The sequence below is a fragment of the Nyctibius grandis genome, chromosome 7 (genome assembly GCF_013368605.1).
Source record: "Nyctibius grandis isolate bNycGra1 chromosome 7, bNycGra1.pri, whole genome shotgun sequence".
Taxonomy (NCBI): Eukaryota; Metazoa; Chordata; class Aves; order Nyctibiiformes; family Nyctibiidae; genus Nyctibius; species Nyctibius grandis.
This window is the reverse complement of record NC_090664.1, coordinates 22,502,231-22,519,925: the sequence shown is the minus strand read 5'-3', so window position 1 is coordinate 22,519,925 and position 17,695 is coordinate 22,502,231. Positions and strand designations below refer to the sequence as shown.

General features: G+C 43.0%; 1 protein-coding gene across 1 annotated transcript; it reads left to right on the top strand.

Annotated features, from left to right (window-relative positions):
* The first annotated feature begins 750 nt into the window (after positions 1-750).
* On the top strand, positions 751-12,581 carry NUP42 (nucleoporin 42). Its single transcript, XM_068405031.1, has 7 exons — positions 751-917; positions 3,686-3,938; positions 5,274-5,368; positions 5,688-5,764; positions 9,017-9,103; positions 11,690-11,774; positions 11,907-12,581. Exons 1-7 carry the CDS (start codon positions 806-808, stop codon positions 12,473-12,475), a joined length of 1,278 nt encoding a protein of 425 aa, XP_068261132.1. The 5' UTR covers positions 751-805; the 3' UTR covers positions 12,476-12,581.
* The last annotated feature ends 5,114 nt before the right edge of the window (positions 12,582-17,695 follow it).

Sequence of the window (17,695 nt, the reverse complement as noted above, 5' to 3'; positions counted from 1 at the left end):
TTCTGAGCGATGAAACAAATGTGTCACTGGTGTCTCCAATCCTTAATTCTAAAATACTGTAAAAAACAGGAGTGAACTGTCCACTTTCTAGGTTGTACAGGCTCGTTGATTTTTTTGTATCTGCTTTTCAAATTGTGAAGCACCTTTTTCTAATTTTATTGCCAAGGGGTTAATAATTCTTTTCAAGCTTCTGAAAAACTTGTAAGTACGAAGAAGGAAAGGACTTGCGAGAAGTGGCTTGTCCCGGAACACGCTTGCACTGGCCATCTTCGGGTGGCTGTCCTGGGGCCAGGCCTGTACGCTACTCCTCAAACCCATCAACGCTTTTGGAATGGCTCAACCGTTGTGCAAAGGGACGATGCTCATGTACACCTGGTGGGTTTTTTCCTCGTCTTTCCCCTTGCCCTGTGCCCCGGCCCACAGCTCGGACATCCTGTTTAGATCCGTTTCGGGATCTCAATTTAAAACGGTCCGGAAGGCAATGCTCCTCTTTCCCAGGCCGTGTAGCCTGTCGCGATGCGTACTGACAAAGCTCGCTGGGTGCCGTCCTACACGCTCCTGCGGCGCAAGGCAGCCCGGCCCCCGCACCCAAACACGCTCTTCCCGCAGCACCCGGCGGCCCCTGGACTCGTCGTGACGGCGGTTTCCCTGATCGGCGGCGGCGGGGCCGAGGCGGGCGGCCATGGGCTCCCGTCGTGGCTCCGCCTCCTTCCCGCCGCGGCGGCCCCGCCCCGCCCCGCTGCGCGGCACCGCCTTGACGTGAGGGCGGCGGCGGCGCTTGGCGGGCGTGGGGCGCGCAGCCGGCATGGTCATCTGTCAGTTCTTCCTGCAGGGCCGCTGCCGCTTCGGCGAGAGGTGCTGGAACGAGCATCCCCGCGGCGGCGGGCGCCACGGGCCCTCTGCACCGCACTACCAAGGTACCACCGAGCGCGGCGGCCCGGCGCCCTGCGGCGCTGAAGGCGGGGGCGGCGGCGCAGGGCCTCACGGCTGCGTCTGCGGCCTCTGGCGCGGGGGCGGGCGGGGGGCTGGAGGAGCGCGCTGAGCGCTTGGCGGCGCGGCCCCCGGGGCCTGCCGCGGTGCCCGCCCCGCCGTGCGCCCCGGGGCCTGCCGCGGTGCCCGCCCCGCCGTGCGCCCCGGGGCCCCGCGCGGGCCGCTGCTGAGGGGAGCGGCGGAGGAAAGCGGCCCCGCTGTCCTGTCGCTTTCCTCGGGCTGTCGGCTGTAGCGTCTGCTTTGGCACTTGTGGAGCCGGGCTCTGGCGAAGGTGCTGCAAGATGTGCCACGTGAACAGAGAAAATATGAAAATAACTCCGGAAACTTTGCTGCTAAGAGCAGCGAGCAAGTTCAGATCATCGTTACCTTTTCATTTTCAAATATATACAGATATCACTAGTTTATGCTTCATCTCTATACAAAAAGTTGGTTAAGTTCATTTAGTTCATGACTGTGGGTTTCAACTAGCTCAGAGGTGCTGCCGAGGTCAAGTTGACATAAGCAACTTCAGGGCCTTGGGTCAACTGGTTAAGGGATCAGAGGCACAAGTAGTGTTCTCCTCTATCCCTCCAGTTGCAGGGTGTGATGAAGGAAGAAACAGGAAGAGCCAGCAGATCAATTCCTGGCTCCGAGACTGGTGTTACCAGCACGATTTTGGGTTCTTTGATCATGGGTCCATATACACGACACCAGGCCTGCTGGCTGCAGATGGGGTACACCTGTCTCAAAGGGGTAAAAGGATCTATGCGGAGGAGTTAGCAGGGCTCACTGAAAGAGCTTTAAACTAGTCTGGAAGGGGGGAGGGAATAAAACGAGGCTCGCTAGAGACAAGCCTGGGGGCGGCACATCAGTATTTGAGGGACGGTATGCTAGCCAGGTCCTTCAGTCTGCCAGCTCAGTGGTGGCGGGGATGGAGCCCCATGCGGCAACAGGAACGCAAGGCTTACTGATGATTTAGAAACCGCGCAAGTGCCCCAGAATGGACATACAGGAATTAGGGCTTCTGCCCCCACAAAGGTGGCAGGATCAATAGCCCAGCTGAAGTGTATCTACACCAACGCACGCAGCATGGGCAACAAACAGGAGGAGCCGGAAGCCGTTGGTGCAGCAGGAAAACTGACAGTTGCTGTCATGGCAACACGGTGGGAGGACACACACACACAACGAGTGCTGCGATGGATGGTAAATGCTTGAAGAGGGATAGGCAAGGTAAGAGAGGCGGTGGGGAGCTTGAGGATGTTGGCGATAGGGTCGAGTGTTTATGGGTAAGGATCAGGGGCACAACAACCCCATGCACCGCTACAGGCTTGGGGAAGAGTGGCTGGAAAGCTGCCTGGTGGAAAAGGACCTGGGAATGTTGATCGATGGCCGGCTGAATATGAGCCAGCAGTGTGCCCAGGTGGCCAAGAAGGCCAACGGCATCCTGGCTTGTATCAGAAATAGTGTGGCCATCAGGGCAAGGGAAGTGATCGTCCCCCTGTACTCGGCACTGGTGAGGCCGCACCTTGAGTACTGTGTGCAGTTTTGGGCCCCTCACTGCAAGAAAGACATCGAGGTGCTGGAGAGAGTCCAAAGAAGGGCAACGAAGCGGGTGAAGGGTCCAGAGAACAAGTCTTATGAGGAGTGGCTGAGGGAACTGGGGTTGTTTAGCCTGGAGAAGAGGAGGCTCAGGGGAGACCTTATTGCTGTATACACATACCTGAAAGGAGGTTGTAGCGAGGAGGGTGTTAGTCTTTTCTCTTAAGTAACAAATGATAGGACAAGAGGAAACGGCCTCAAATTGCGCCAGGGGAGGTTTAGTTTGGATATTAGGAAAAATTTCTTCACAGAAGGTGTTACTAGGCATTGGAACAGGCTGCCCAGGGAAATGGTGGAGTCACCGTCCCTGGAGGTCTTTAAAAGACGAGTAGATGTGGTGCTTAGGGATACTGTTTAGTGGTTGACTTGGTAGTGTTAGGTTAATGGTTGGACTTGATGATCTTAAAGGTCCTTTCCAACCAAGACGATTCTGTGAATACCTTGTTGGTTAATTTTGGGTCACCAGCCCTGTCCGCTCCTCCCTGGAGGTGCAACCCTCCTGCGGCCCTTCACTCGTAAGCAGTGAGGAATTTAGCAGTGACCTTGGTTTCTCTAAGAATAAGTACAGCAAGAGCCTTTCTGCATAACATCCCTACTGGTGCCTCAGTGATAACTATCAACTTTGAGTGTTATCAGTCCTGGAAGCAGACACTGTCTGCAGAACATGCAGTTAGTTTCAGAAAGTGCAGTTACTTAGAAGAGACTTAGCTGAAAGTAAAAACCACTGAAAGGAAAATTGGCCTGGTTTAGGCCAAACCAGGACACAAATGTATGGTGAGTTAAATCTTATTTTTTTTATGCTGGGGTAGTTACTTTATGAAACACCATAAGCAAAACTGAAACAGTCCCTTTTCTGCAGTGCCACAAGTTGTTGGCATGGTGGTGTGAGGAGGAGTTCACATTGACCTCTGATTCCAGAACTACCCTGGGTAACTCACTAGGTTGAGCTCACTAAATATTTAGGTTAACTCATTAGGAAAAACCTACACTTTCTTTTCAAACTTCTTACTGCCACCACAAGAATAGTCATACTTACAGATTTTGTTGATGTTGTGTTAATATCTTAATGATTTAAAATTTCTGCTGTTTGCTTTTTTTTTTTTTTTTTAATTGGAAGCTACTAGCAGAGAAGGAGGAGGAGGAGAGGCTACCACTAAGCAGAGATGTGCTAATGTTATCCAGCCATCTACCTTTAAGTCTAAGACGTGGAGTGGCAGCAGAGATCACGGAAGACAATTTTTTGGCTCCTCTGAGTTTGCATCACCAGGCGGCGGCAGCAGAAACACGGCCTTTTCGCAGAACAGATTCTCTGCATTAATGAACAGTCAAAATACTGCTGATGGTCATAAAGATGAAGAGGAGAGACTTCTGTAAGTTATAGTCCTGTCTCACTGAAAGCATTTACAATGAGCAGTTTACAAGCTTACTGACTTACTAGAGAGAATGCAGAGGACATGAGCATGAGGAGGAAGCTGGGACATGTAGTAAGAACCATAGAAAACACTACTTCATTTGGTTCTCTTGAGTTATGCTGGCATGGGAAGAAAGCAATCCTTGTTTTGAACCAGGGTTAGGCAGCTAGATAACTGTGCTATTAGTGAGATGGTAGGGTATTTAAGTTGTAGGCACAAGGATAAGGAAGGAAACAAAGATTTCAGTACTTGAAAATAAGGGCTCAGAGCCCCTTGGACAGCATTTCAACCATTAAAAAAAAACCTCTTTGCGAAAATGAACTATTTGACTTAGTTTGCCTGACATTTAAGATAACAAATTGTTCTGCCAATAGCAAAACTATTGAAACCTGGTTTCACATGGGTGTGTTAGAGTCAGTTGAGAGTGACCAGCAGGTTCAAGGCAATTACAGGGCAGGTGATGAGAAACAACAGGCAGTGGGATTTCCTGAAGAAGCAAGGTTTTGGAACCACTTCCCTTTTTTTTTTTTTTTTTTAAGGTTACGTTAAGAAAATGCTTAACATTATTTATTCAGCTTCTCAAACATGAATGTGTACTGTGTTACAAACATCTGAAATACTTAGAATCTTGGTTTGGTTGTTACTATGTAGTGTAGTGATCTGCTTGTCCACTTTAGTTTTTACCCTTTCACTGTTTGTTTACATTGGGATTTACTTTTGTTGATGTAGCTTCTGTTTCTCTGCTTTTGCAATGTCTGCATTTGTACGCTTTTGATTCTTTTCCAAAAACGTAATGGAACGCTTATCTCGCTCGCTCTTTTTTTCTCTTTTTTCTTTCTTTTTTCCCCTGAATTTTGCTATTTAATACTTGCATGATCATTCATAATGCATGCATGTTCATTTATATTGTAAAATCATCTAGTATTGAGAAGGTTTTAAGTTGTATTGTGATCTACAGCTTCAGGGAAAATCCTGTGACCGCATATGCCATATAAGGATTAAAAAATACTTGGTGTGTTTTGGGATTTTTTTTAAGATCTGGTTTGATTCACTTGCAGCTAGATGATAAAGTAAAACGCTTTGAAGGGACATTTATCTATCTTGCCAAATAAGTTACATTTTTCCCACAGAGAGATGAGTACTTGTTCATTCTGACTAGTGTCACACTTCATTTTCATGGTAGCAGGTATTTGAATCTGACTTTGCATTCAAAGTAGGCAATTGCTTGTGGTGGTTTTGTTTTGGCCATATAATTTCACCTTCATCTGTGGTTTTATTTGTTTCATTTTCTAGCGAATGTGTGGTGAAGGACATGGAAATTTGGGAATCTTCAGGACAATGGATATTTTCATCATATTCACCGATGAAAGAAAAGCCAAATGTCTCGGGTAGGTAATATTTTTAGTGTTCTGCGTATTGCTGTTATTTAGGATGTTTCTTACACTTGTCCACACTGTTGTACCTCTGTGGAACCATTTCGGAGGTGATGATTTGCCTTGTGATGCAACAGAAAGGAATATTGGATTATGGAAAATTCATTTTGGACATTCATGTCTTTGAAGTTCTGTAATGAATCTTTTTTGTGTCTCCAACTGCGACTGACTTATTACACATAATGTATCAAGGCCCATTTCTTCATAACAATAGAGGGCAATTGGAAGTATTAATATATTTTCTTGGAGGTTTTGATTATTCCTTTCCTTACAGGCTTTCCAGATTTCTCACCAGAGGAGTTGCATCTGGAGTATTATAACTGTAGAGCAAACAACAACATTCAGAACTATGTGAGTATTTAAAAAATGCTGACTTATGTGGACACATTTTCAGATAGGACTTGTTACTATTCTTCAGTCTGAGATCACAGGCTCAAACTGTCAGATCTGGGCTTGTAAAACTGGTGGCCTAACTGCCCTGATACGTCAGCTCCTACAAAAAGTGGTGGCAATAGACTTTTAGCTAGTCTCAGTTAAATGTATGGTCTTTTCTCAATCTAGACACTCCTTAGCCTTAGTCTTGTCCCTGTTCTTGTGTGTTATTTGTAGAAGTTATTTGAGTCCTGTCTCAAAAGTTTAATGCTTTGTATGCTATTAGTCAGTTTGATTGTTACAGCTGGATATATAGTGCTGTAGGTAGAACACCAGGGAAGTTTATTGGACCTTCACAGAATCACACAGAATCACAGAATCAACCAGGTTGGAAGAGACCTCAGGGATCATCGAGTCCAACCGCTGCCCCTATACCACCCTGTCAACTAGACCATGGCACTAAGTGCCATGTCCAGTCTTTTCTTAAACACATCCAGAGATGGTGACTCCACCACCTCCCTGGGCAGCCCATTCCAATGTCTAATAACCCTTTCTGAGAAGAAATTCTTCCTGATGTCCAACCTGAACCTCCCCTGGCAAAGCTTGAGGCTGTGTCCTCTTGTCCTATCGCTAGTTGCCTGGGAGAAGAGGCCAACTCCCACTTCACTACAACCTCCCTTCAGGTAGTTGTAGACTGCAATAAGGTGACCTCTGAGCCTCCTCTTCTCCAGGCTAAACAACCCCAGCTCCCTCAGCCGTTCCTTGTAGGTCAGACCCTCCAGAGCCTTCACCAGCTTGGTCGCCCTCCTCTGGACTCGCTCCAACACCTCAACATCTTTCTTGAAGTGCGGGGCCCAGAACTGGACACAGTATTCAAGGTGCGGCCTCACCAGTGCCAAGCACAGAGGGACGATCACTTCCCTAGACCGGCTGGCTACACTATTCCTAATAGAGGCCAGGATGCCATTGGCCTTCTTGGCCACCTGGGCACACTGCTGGCTCATGTTTAGCCGGCTGTCGATCAGCACCCCCAGGTCTCTCTCCACCGGGCCACTTTCTAACCATTCTTCCCCCAGCCTGTAGAGCTGCATGGGGTTGTTGTGGCCGAAGTGTAAGACCCGGCACTCGTTCTTGTTGAACCTCATGCCGTTGGTCTCGGCCCATCTATCTAACCTGTCCAAATCCCTCTGAAGGGCCTTCCTACCCTCCAGCAGATCGACACTCCCACCCAGCTTGGTGTCATCTGCAAATTTACTGAGGGTGCACTCAATGCCTACGTCTAGATCATCTATAAATATATTGAACAGCACCGGCCCCAGAACTGAGCCCTGGGGAACACTGCTAGTGACTGGCCACCAGCTGGACTTTGCCCCATTCACCACCACTCTCTGGGCTCGGCCATCCAGCCAGTTTTGAACCCATTTAAGAGTCCACCCATCCAAGCCCCGGGCAGCCAGTTTGTCCAGGAGGATGCTGTGGGAGACAGTGTCGAATGCCTTACTGAAGTCTAGATAGACTACATCCACAGCCCTGCCCTCATCTACTAAGCGGGTCACTTGGTCATAGAAGGAGACCAGGTTGGTTGAGCAGGACCTGCCTTTCATGAATCCATGTTGGCTGGCCCCGATGCCCCGATTGTCCTGCATGTGCCGTGTAATGACCTTGTTCTTTTACATACCTTTATTGCAGGGAGTTAACGCTGAATATAGCAGATACGTTTAAAGGAGTATATATGTTTCTAGAAAGGAAGTAATACATGTGGGTTTATATAAATATATCTAGATTATTTGTATTATTCCTCCCTCATAGTCCTATCAACATCAAGGAAGCTAGCACAGTTTAATGTTGTGCTAGAAAAGGAATTAGGCTATTGGATGGATGCAAGTACAAACTAAATCAAGCTACACTGCACTCTTTCCTCTTGGTTCTGTATTACAGAAGGAATGGCTGTTGTCACCACTCTTGCTTCATGTGTTTAGAATTACCAGAATTGCATTTTCAGAGACAGAAGAGAGTTTGTTTTTCTTTTTTTTCAATTTCGGTTTAAAAAACTAAACTGAAATGATTAAACAATACATTATGCCTATTAAAAAAAACGTTTGTGGTCTCACTGAAGCATTGCATGCAAGTTCATGAAAGTCTCAGTATATAGATGATAACAGTATGATACAGTTCTCTCACAGAATGTTCAAGTACAACATGTCTTTTCCAAAGCATGTGTTTCTATTCTTAAACTGGGTCAAAATCTGCATTTTTCAGTCTGTTGTATAAGAGCTGATACCAAGCAACATGATCGTCCAGCATGTGACTAGACACAAAAGAATTATTGATGTTTATGATGTAATACCCTTTTGAAAAATTAAGGAATTTACAAAAAGATTACTCCTTCCACTCTTACAGGCATCTGGGACATTATGTTTTACTTGGTTAGTTTTAAGGAAAATTCAACTAGGCCAGGCTTTGAATAAGGTGTTGATAAACTTAAATATAGGAAATTCAGGTTTGAAATTCCTGAAAAGTAAGCTCTTTAATGACTTTCCAGTTTCTTGTTTAATACTTTAATCATAGTTATCAGACACAGGTACTATTTATTACTGCATATGTTCTGTGCAGTAATCTGTTGGATCACATTAAAGGGGCTGATTTAAATTAAAGAAGTTAATTTTTCCAAAACTAAATATTTTAGGATGATACTATTAAAAGTGTTCTGAATCATAATGTTTTGAAAGTGGGCATTTTTTTTTCTGAAAATGTGGGAGAAGCTAAGGCAAATCTTAGGACTTCAGCTCAATGAGTGAGCATATAAGTGGAGAAGCCAGAAATAAAACAAGGATTGAAGAGTTTGTTCTCTTATACTTAAAAAATACATATTTTGTCTGTGGCTTGGTGGTTTGTTTGCTTTTTTGCCAAGCACCTAATTCAGATAGTGATAGAACTTAGATTTAGAAAGCCCCAGCACATTGTTTTTTTAATCTTACTGTTACGTGAAGTAAAAAATTTGATTTAAGGGCAATAGTAAGAGAATTGAAAGGAATTCTGTGTTAATAACAAACATTTCAGGTACTTACCTTGAAGCTTCAGGAAAGCAAAAATCATGTCTTCTTGGCTTAATGAAGTTTCTTTTCTAATTCTAGAAATCTTCTTTCAGTTTAGATCACTCATCACTCTATTTTAATTTTTTTTAAGTCTTCACCAATAATAAACACATACTTTTCTTTTCCCCCTTTTTAGATAAATTCTGTCCAAGAGTTAGCAGGACAATGGAAAAATCGTCTGCTTCAGTTGAAAGCTTTAAATGCATCAACAAAAGCAGTTTTGGTAAGTGTTAATGAAAAGTAAATGTTTCTGTTCCTGATGTCATATTTTATTATTAATCTTGGGCAAATGTTTTTCTTAGATTCATATTATTTTAGACACATCCTACCAAACTGTTGTGCAAATGCCAACATGAATTTCTGTTACAAAGATTTCTAAGACATGATAGTTGTAATATGCCACCTTGCTTTTAATGAAGAGATCTTGCAAACATTCAATAGAAACTTCAGCTGTTATCCAAGTATTTAACTAAACTTCTACTAACTTATATGAAGAGGTGATAGGTATTGCTTTGAAGATCGCAGGATACTATATTTTACAATGAAATACACGTGATTCTTTTAGGGCAACCTTGTTTGCACCTAAATAGCTGAGACATTAAAATTTTTGATTCCTAGATTCAGCTGCAATTTTATGGTAGATCTATCAACTGTTCTGAAAATCTAAACTACACTGTGTTATATTCTGGCACTGCAGCCTTGAAAAACATCTGGCATGAAAGTGTTTGGCTGACTGGTGACACAAAGACTTTTGACAGTAATCTTAGAATGCTCCTGGGAATGTTAGAGAAAGTGGAAAGGGTGTAAGGAGGAACTACATAAGAGAATAATGATTGCAGTTGGAAAACTGCCCTGTCTCTCTGTCTGTGTGGGTTTTTATAGGCAATAGAAATGTGACTGACTATTCTAGCACTGCCCGAGTCAGGTGAACATGAAAGTCTGTGAACACAGTTTTGGGTCTTACACCTACCTTTCTCTGTGTCACGGTTTAAAGCTGGGCCGGCTATTAAACCTGAGGCAGACGCTCTCTGTTAACCCTCCTCCCCCACCCGAAGGGAAAGGGAAAGGGAAAAGGGAGAGAGACTTATGGGTTGGAAAGTTAAAACAGTTTTAATAAACTATAATAATGAAAAAAAAAGTATAATAATAATATTGGAATAATCAAATATATACAAATATATACAAAACCAAGATAGAGCTCCCCCGATGTCAGCCACGTCACCACCGGCACTGCAGGGCAGGCTCCGGGAAGGCCCAGGCTGGGCCCAGCGACGGTCAAGAGCTGGATTCAGGGATGCACGGATCGGGATCGGGGGCAGCAGGAAAACAGACAAGTCCTCCTTGGACACTGGCCAAAGGCTCAAGCTGCAGAAGCAGCTCGAAGCAGCAGAAGCACCCAAACACAGCAGAGGAAGCAAGGGAAGGCGGAAGGGGCAAGAGCGCAAGACCCTCGTGATCCCCCCACTTTATACTGAGAATGACGTGTATGGGATGGAATACCTTCGTTGGTCAATTTTGGGTCACTTGTCCTGTCCGCTCCTCCCTGCAGGTGCGACCCCCCTTCGGCTCTTCACTCGTAAGCAGTGAGGAATTTAGCAGTGACCTTGGTTTCTCTAAGAATAAGTACAGCAAGAGCCTTTCTGCACAACATCCCTACTGGTGCCTCAGCGATAACTACAAACTTCAAGTGTTATCAGTCCTAGAAGCAGACACTGTCTGCAAAACATGCAATTAGTTTCAGAAAGTGCAGTTACTTAGAGGAGACTTAGCTGAAAGTAAAAATCACTGAAAGGAAAATTGGCCTGGTTTAGGCCAAACCAGGACACTCTGGAATCATGAAACCAGGGAATTGCAGCCAGGTATTATAAAACCCTTTAGTTAACTAAGGAAAGTAGTGAATCAGGATGGTTCCATGGCAGCAAGGCAGCAGCTGGATCCCAGGTTTGGAATACTATCATTGCAAGCCATGTGGAAGTAACCATAGCTCAAGGTTGGGATCCCGTCAAGTACATGTATAGAAGAGGCAAATACTCACATCACATTTTCTTTGATGTGCTGATGTTGACTCTTCCAAGGTATAATCAGCAGATGAGACTGGAATTGTCCTGCAGGCCATCTTAGGATCTATAGAGCATTTTGGTAATGCCCTCATGAGAAACTGATAGATAGGTGGGAGATGATAAACTATTTTGATAAAATTTGAAGATATAAAGAGTAGTTGTTCCTGGGAAGGTAACAAAGACTTGTGAATCTAGAAGTGTCAGAAAAGAGTGCTTGAGTTAAAGCCAATATTAAATAATCAGGGAGACACAGTAAGCTGATCTAAGTGGAGTCTGCATGAAGTGCATGAAAGTTTTCATAATATGGTCGTACTCCTTCGTGTGTTCAATGCTGAAGGTGAAGGAGTAGGATTTGGGCTTTAGCACAGAAGACTAGATGTGCCACGGTAAGAGAATAGACTAAGTCAAAGCAATGACATAGATAGGGTCATAAAGCACTAACTGAAATAGGTAAGAGATAAGAACAAGAGCTCGAAGAGGGGTTCAGGTTATTGACTGACAGACAAAAATCTGTAAACTGTAATATATTTGTGTTTCTGGAGTGATTTACAGAGAATAGTGTATAGCCTTAAAGCATTTTGTTCATAGCTGCAAGAGCATGCAATTGTGATGAAAGTGATCAGAATCTAACTTAGTCTAAGCTGTGTTAAATTGGACTGTGCAACTCTATTTTTCTTCAAGTATTTATTGAAAGACATTTCGCTGTTTTGGAATCTAATTTTCATTTATGTATTTGGAATTTTTTTAAGCTATCTGAATTAAAGAACACGGTCACTCAACCATTGCCTGCCTTTGGATTTGGAGGACAGCAAATATCAAGCTTTGGGTTGTCAAGTAAGTTCCTGTATTAAGAACCAACAGTTAAACATTTTCTTGAGTTTTTCTTCTGCATTATTGAAATACAGCAGTGGTTTAGTATCACAGGTGTGCACACTCTAACATTTTTAATAAATTTTATAACTGCAGGCTTTCCTGTGAACAGCACCAGTAACAGTGCTAGCAGTTTCTCCTTTAAAACAAGTTCCAGTCTCGTCAGCACATCATCTGGAAACACCCCTGCTTTTGGGAGCTCTTCTGCTGGTTGTAATCCTCCAGCATTTGGCGTCACATCCTCTCCTAGCGTGTCCCGTTCTGTTGGTTTTGGCAGCCTGGTGGCTCCATCTGCAGCCTCCTTCTCATTTAAAACTTCAGAAACAACTAGTGGTTTTGGAACTTCTGCGTTTTCAGGGTTTGGCAATTCTTCCGCTGTGAACTCTTCAAGCACCACTCCACTTACAGCTTTTGGAGCTTTTAATGCAGCAGTATCAGCTTCCCCCTCACAGTCAAGCAGTACTTTATCTGGACAGACTGCCAGTGCCTCCGGACATAACATAACATCAGCATCTTCTGGAGTCACAAGAAATACTAGACCAGAAAAGTTATATACACCAATGAGCGAATTAACAGCTGAAGAGTTAAAACAATTTCAAGCAAAGAGGTTTACGATGGGAAAGATTCCTATTAAGCCACCACCATTTGAACTTTTAAATGTTTAGGACTTCTAAGTTTATTCTGAAATAAAATGGTTTTATCACTTCTCTGATAGTTCAACTGCACAATTTCATGCTTGAGTAATGAAATAAAACGCTTCTGTTTGTTTAATTTTTGTTTCATCTCTAAGTCTTCTGCAATAATAAACTCAGGTATAAACATTTGAACATTGTATTTTATCATTCCTTGGTTATTTTGGAATGGACCTTTTATATCTGATAAATGAACTCATGAAAATAAAATTTCAAGTTCCCTTTTATCTTCTGTACTGTGAAATTCTGAGCAAAAACTATATTAAAAAGGCTTTATTAAAAGTAAGAATGCTTTGTATTCTCAGTAGAATGCTGAGGTATTTGCAGCCTACTGTGAATAGAATGCTAGAAACAAACAGATGCAGTGCGAGACTGCTGCTTCTTGGACCTCCTTGCCTTTTGCCTCTTATTTAAAGGGTTCGTGCAGCCTTTGACAGTTGTGTTTGGAGACAGGGCTCCGGTGTGGTCTGGAGCTAGCTCCGTGCTTCCATCACCGGGGAGTCGGTTATCTCTTGTGACGGACAGAGTTTGTATGTCTTAAACAACTTGTTTGACAACTCTGGCTGGAGGAGGGGATGGGTGCTACAGGGGCCTGCAAGTCTGACAAGAGATAAGGGCCTTGGGTGCAGAACAATGCCTTTGCTGTGCCTTACTTGATGTGATTTACAGCTCTTGCTGGAGGAAGAGATAAGTCCTGGAGGCAGGACGGTGTTTTTTCCTTGGGGCCAACCCACGTCTTTGTAACATGAAGGCACCAACCACGCTTGCGCAGAAGCGGGGTCATACAGCGAACACCACAACTAGGGGGGATCATGACCACCAGACACCCCTTGGGGGACCACCGACTCATTTTGAGAACAATCTAAGACTACAAATGCGCAAGTGTCCCAATTAGCGTGAGAAGCAAGCGGGGGCGGGGAGGGGGGGGGAGATGAGGGATGTTACCACTCTTTCCTATCTCGCATGCAAATGACCTGAAGTATTTAGAACTTCTCCCTTGGGATGCTGGTGGGTGGGCTCCTGCCTACCACCTGAGGACCCATCCTGCAAGCGATTTACCAACTCTACAAACAACTTACATCACTGGATCCAAGGGTGGTGATATCTCTTTTCCTCTCTCTCATATTCTCTGTCCTCTTTCTCTTTTTCCTTTTCTCTCTTTTCTCAATGCCTTTAGAAACCCAAGGCACTTAGGACCATGCCACTTTCCCTGTATTAATAAATTGTTCTTAATTTCATACCAGTTATTTGGTGTCCTTTCACCTTAATTTACTCCACGGGATTTATGAGCTAGTTGTGACCAGGTCCTAACACCTCTCCCAGTTGATACAATTCTGCTTGTGTTAGTTGTTCTGCTTGAGGTGATAACGCATGCATTAATGTAATACAGCTGGGGGAGAACAGCCTTGAAAGCATTCCTCATGAATAAGGAGCTTGTGGTTTGCTGTTTTGACACCTCTTAGATAAAACTTTGCAACCAATTGCAAACCTACTTACTACATTTATGGGAATTGATAGAATTTTGTTGTCTGGTTCTCAAAACTTGATGGGTGCATATATCAGCAATACCTTTTCTGAATTAATGATATTAAGGTATATATTTTGCCAAGATGCTATAAAGCAGGGGTCAGAAATCTTCCAGGGGAGGTACTAGAGTCAGGTGAAGAGAACATTTGTTCTTGACCAGGCCCTCCCATTAATGGTTTAAAATTACCAGACCTCATACTTAAGAGGAAAGCAAAGGTTTACTCCAGCATATACATAAATAAATTGATTCTTTCTTTAACACTTGAAGATAACATTTCAGTTCTTGCTATGGACTCCTGGTGCTACTTAAAACTTCACTACAGCTGGTTTTCCTACCAAAGGTCCACAGCATACTGCTAAAACAGCATGAATGAATTTAACATTTAGGATGACAAGCCATGGGTAGGCACTCTGCAGGCTTAATAGAAATCCAGGTTCCTCAGTCCATGTGCCCAGTCTAGATGTACCAGAAACTTGCATATGTTCTGTTATAGTACTGGGTTCCTTGAATGGGTTTTTCTGGTGATTGTTTTGTAGATGAAATAAGGCACCTGGGTTTTGTTATTGTTGTTCATGACCCAGTGCAGGCTTCCTGCAGCTCACAAACAAAATACTGATATATTGTCCCTGAGTTCCATTTAATTCTTATGAAATGTGTTTTTCTAAGTGGGGTCTCTGGTTCAGTACTAAGACTTGTACAAATTAAGACATGTACATATCTGGATCGTTTATGCCAATTACTCAGATTTGGACACAGGAACTGAGGAACATACCAAAACCTGTTATGCCACAGTAGTTGTATATCCCCCATCTTTACAGAAGTCGTTAAACTCACTTTTGTAAGAAGTTAGTATTTAACAACAAACAAAACCAAACATGTTTGTGGTTTGTCAGATGCATTCCATAACTGCCTGAATTTATGCTATTACATGCTATACCCTTTCCCCTATTTCGTTCGTGAAGCCTTAGCAGTTCTCAAGCCCAATTGTATCAGAAAGCTACAAGTTTTTTTTTAAGTTCCTATGATTTTTATTGTTTGTATTAAAGCAGCATTCTAGCATGGCAAAAGTATATTTTGGGGTTAAGGTACAGAATTAAGTCCTTCTGATAACCTTAAGGATCCCATGGTGTGTTTTAGAGGACTGTGGATGGTTCTGACTTACATTTAAAGTAGTGACAGTTTTGAAGTCACCTGTGCTTTTTTCCCTAATGCTCATCCTCTTAAATGACTAATTTAACAAACAAACAAACAAACAAAAAAAAAAAAAAAAAGAGACACGAACATACATACCTTGTAAGTCACAGTTAAGGACAGGCTACCTCTGACAAATGCCAAAGCTATCTTTACTAAGTTGAAGTGTCTTTATACACAAGGCCACTGCAAGATTTTTGAGTTTCTGTACCTCAGTGCTGCTGCTGTGCTACATAAGAGCTTAAAGCAGCTTGCTTTTGAACTTAAGTAATGAGCTAAAACCTCTAGCCTTTCTTGGAGTATCTCAGCAGGCTGTTACTGCTAAGCTGCGCTAAGAGCTTTCAAGGCTCAAAAGTGCTCAAGCACTTTAAATTGTAAGGCCATGAAAAACTGAATAATCTACTGTACTTACCCAAAAGAACATTGGCTAGATGTTCTCAAACGTCATTCTAACCTACAGCGACCTAAGGGGAGAAGAGAATTTTTGAAGTCTTAGGTTACTTTGTCATTAAGAAACAGAAAGGTTAAGGGAGGTATTCCTAATATAGATGACAATACATTTAAAAAAGTCATGTTTGATGAAATTTTTTTGAACAAATGCATTTTTTTGAACAAATGCTTTTTTTTTAGATCATCTCCTCAAAGAAAAATCAAAAAATCATTGTTACAGAGATACTAAGACTTGGTGTTTCATCCCAAATGGGCTTCTGAGCACCTAAAAAGATGGCAGAGAGCAGTGTGATATGACAGCTAGCAAAAGGCAGGCTGTGTGTTTGGCTGCAGAAGTGAAGATAAGGATAGGATAGAATAGAAAGAAATAGTATTGCTCTAGTGGGCTTACTAACCTGCAGAAAATAAGCAACAATTTGTCAGTAGATCAAAGCAATCTTTCCCAACATTTGCAACTGTCTTTTTCTTTTTTTTTTTCCTTAACTTTTCCTTTTTGCAACTGCTTTTTTGCTTGGTATATGGCTGCTCTCCAGAAAGTCTTAATATTGTGCTCTGGCATGTAAAAACATATATAGGGTGGCAGCAAGCTCACACATCTCACTTACCGTACCTCGTTTTAGAACGGGAATCATGAGGTGAACGTCCAAGCAAAGAGGCGTACACACATCCTGATTAGTAGAAGAACTCTGTCTGTGAAATAGGCTAAAACATTCAAGCTCCATGGGATATTTTCAGCTCCTCCCCTTACTTTGAAATAACAGGATTTATGAGTCACTGAAATTCCTGCGGTGTGGTACAACCAACTAATTTGAACAATGATTTGAAATTTTGATTTCTAAGAGATCATGGATTAATCCTCAGACAGCAGCACTTGAGACTGGCTGTATACAGCAGAAAATCCCTCCGCTGCCCCAGCAGAGGAAGCAACCCAGCATCCAACAGACGGAATTTTCTCTGCCCTTTTTCCTCCAGGTAATACTAGCAGCACTGGGAGATCTCGAAATGTGAGCTAGTAGCAGAGAAGAGGAAAAAAAAATTGAGCCTCAGAAAGCATTACAATTTTGTTTTAAAAGTTAAGCATCACAGTAGCCACGTGCTCTGTAGTTTCACTATATGCACCGGAAAGTAGCAAGGTACCCTTACACACTGAATGAAGGAAGATGGACTGCAAGTAATCAACTGACTAGATGTAAGCCTCAGAGAATAAAGCTAAGGGCATCAACAACAATACCTTAACAGCCGCCAGAAGGAGAAGGAAAGAAGAACTTTCACAGACATGTCTGGGGGGAACGAAATATAAAAGGCCTATTAATACAGGAGCACTGAAATGAGATTGATAACTCTGAAATGGCAGAAATCTATTTAAAAAATACTTGAAATGAGGGACAGTTGAAAATCAATGACGATGGACTGCAGTTACTGATAAAAGGCAAGTAAGAAAATATTTGTGAAACGTGAGCTTGCTGCAGCACAGTGGGAGTCCAGATAATCTGCTGTACTGGCCAGTAAGGCAATCAGCTAACGGACTTGTCATAGTTCTGATAATTATTTAGATGATAAATGATAGAGCACTAGGGATGTGCTAGCAGACTGTGGAAATAATATAGCTTAGCAAGCAAAGGTACTTATTTTGTTGATGGTTGCAAATAATTGGAGGAGATTCTGAAGACAGATCATCTGTCTTTTAGTAAGGCATTTGATACAGGCATTTAAGAGGTGTCAGCTGTTTGTAGAACAGTGGTTAGCATTAGCGACTAGTCACAAATACTGGCAAGCGAGTGAACACTTTTTGTTTATAGTCCACCTCCCATATCCTCATGTAGGGGATAGAGAGAAACTGTAATTTGAGATTTACCTGGGCAATAGTGGAGGGAGAAAAGCCATAGGTTGTATTTAGACATTTTGAGTAGATATCTAATTGTATTTGACCTAATGTAAGCCAGCAGCTGAAGGAAAAATCTAGACTACCAGTATTCAGAGAGACAGAGAAAACTGTAGAGTTGAAAGGTACTGACAGTTAAATG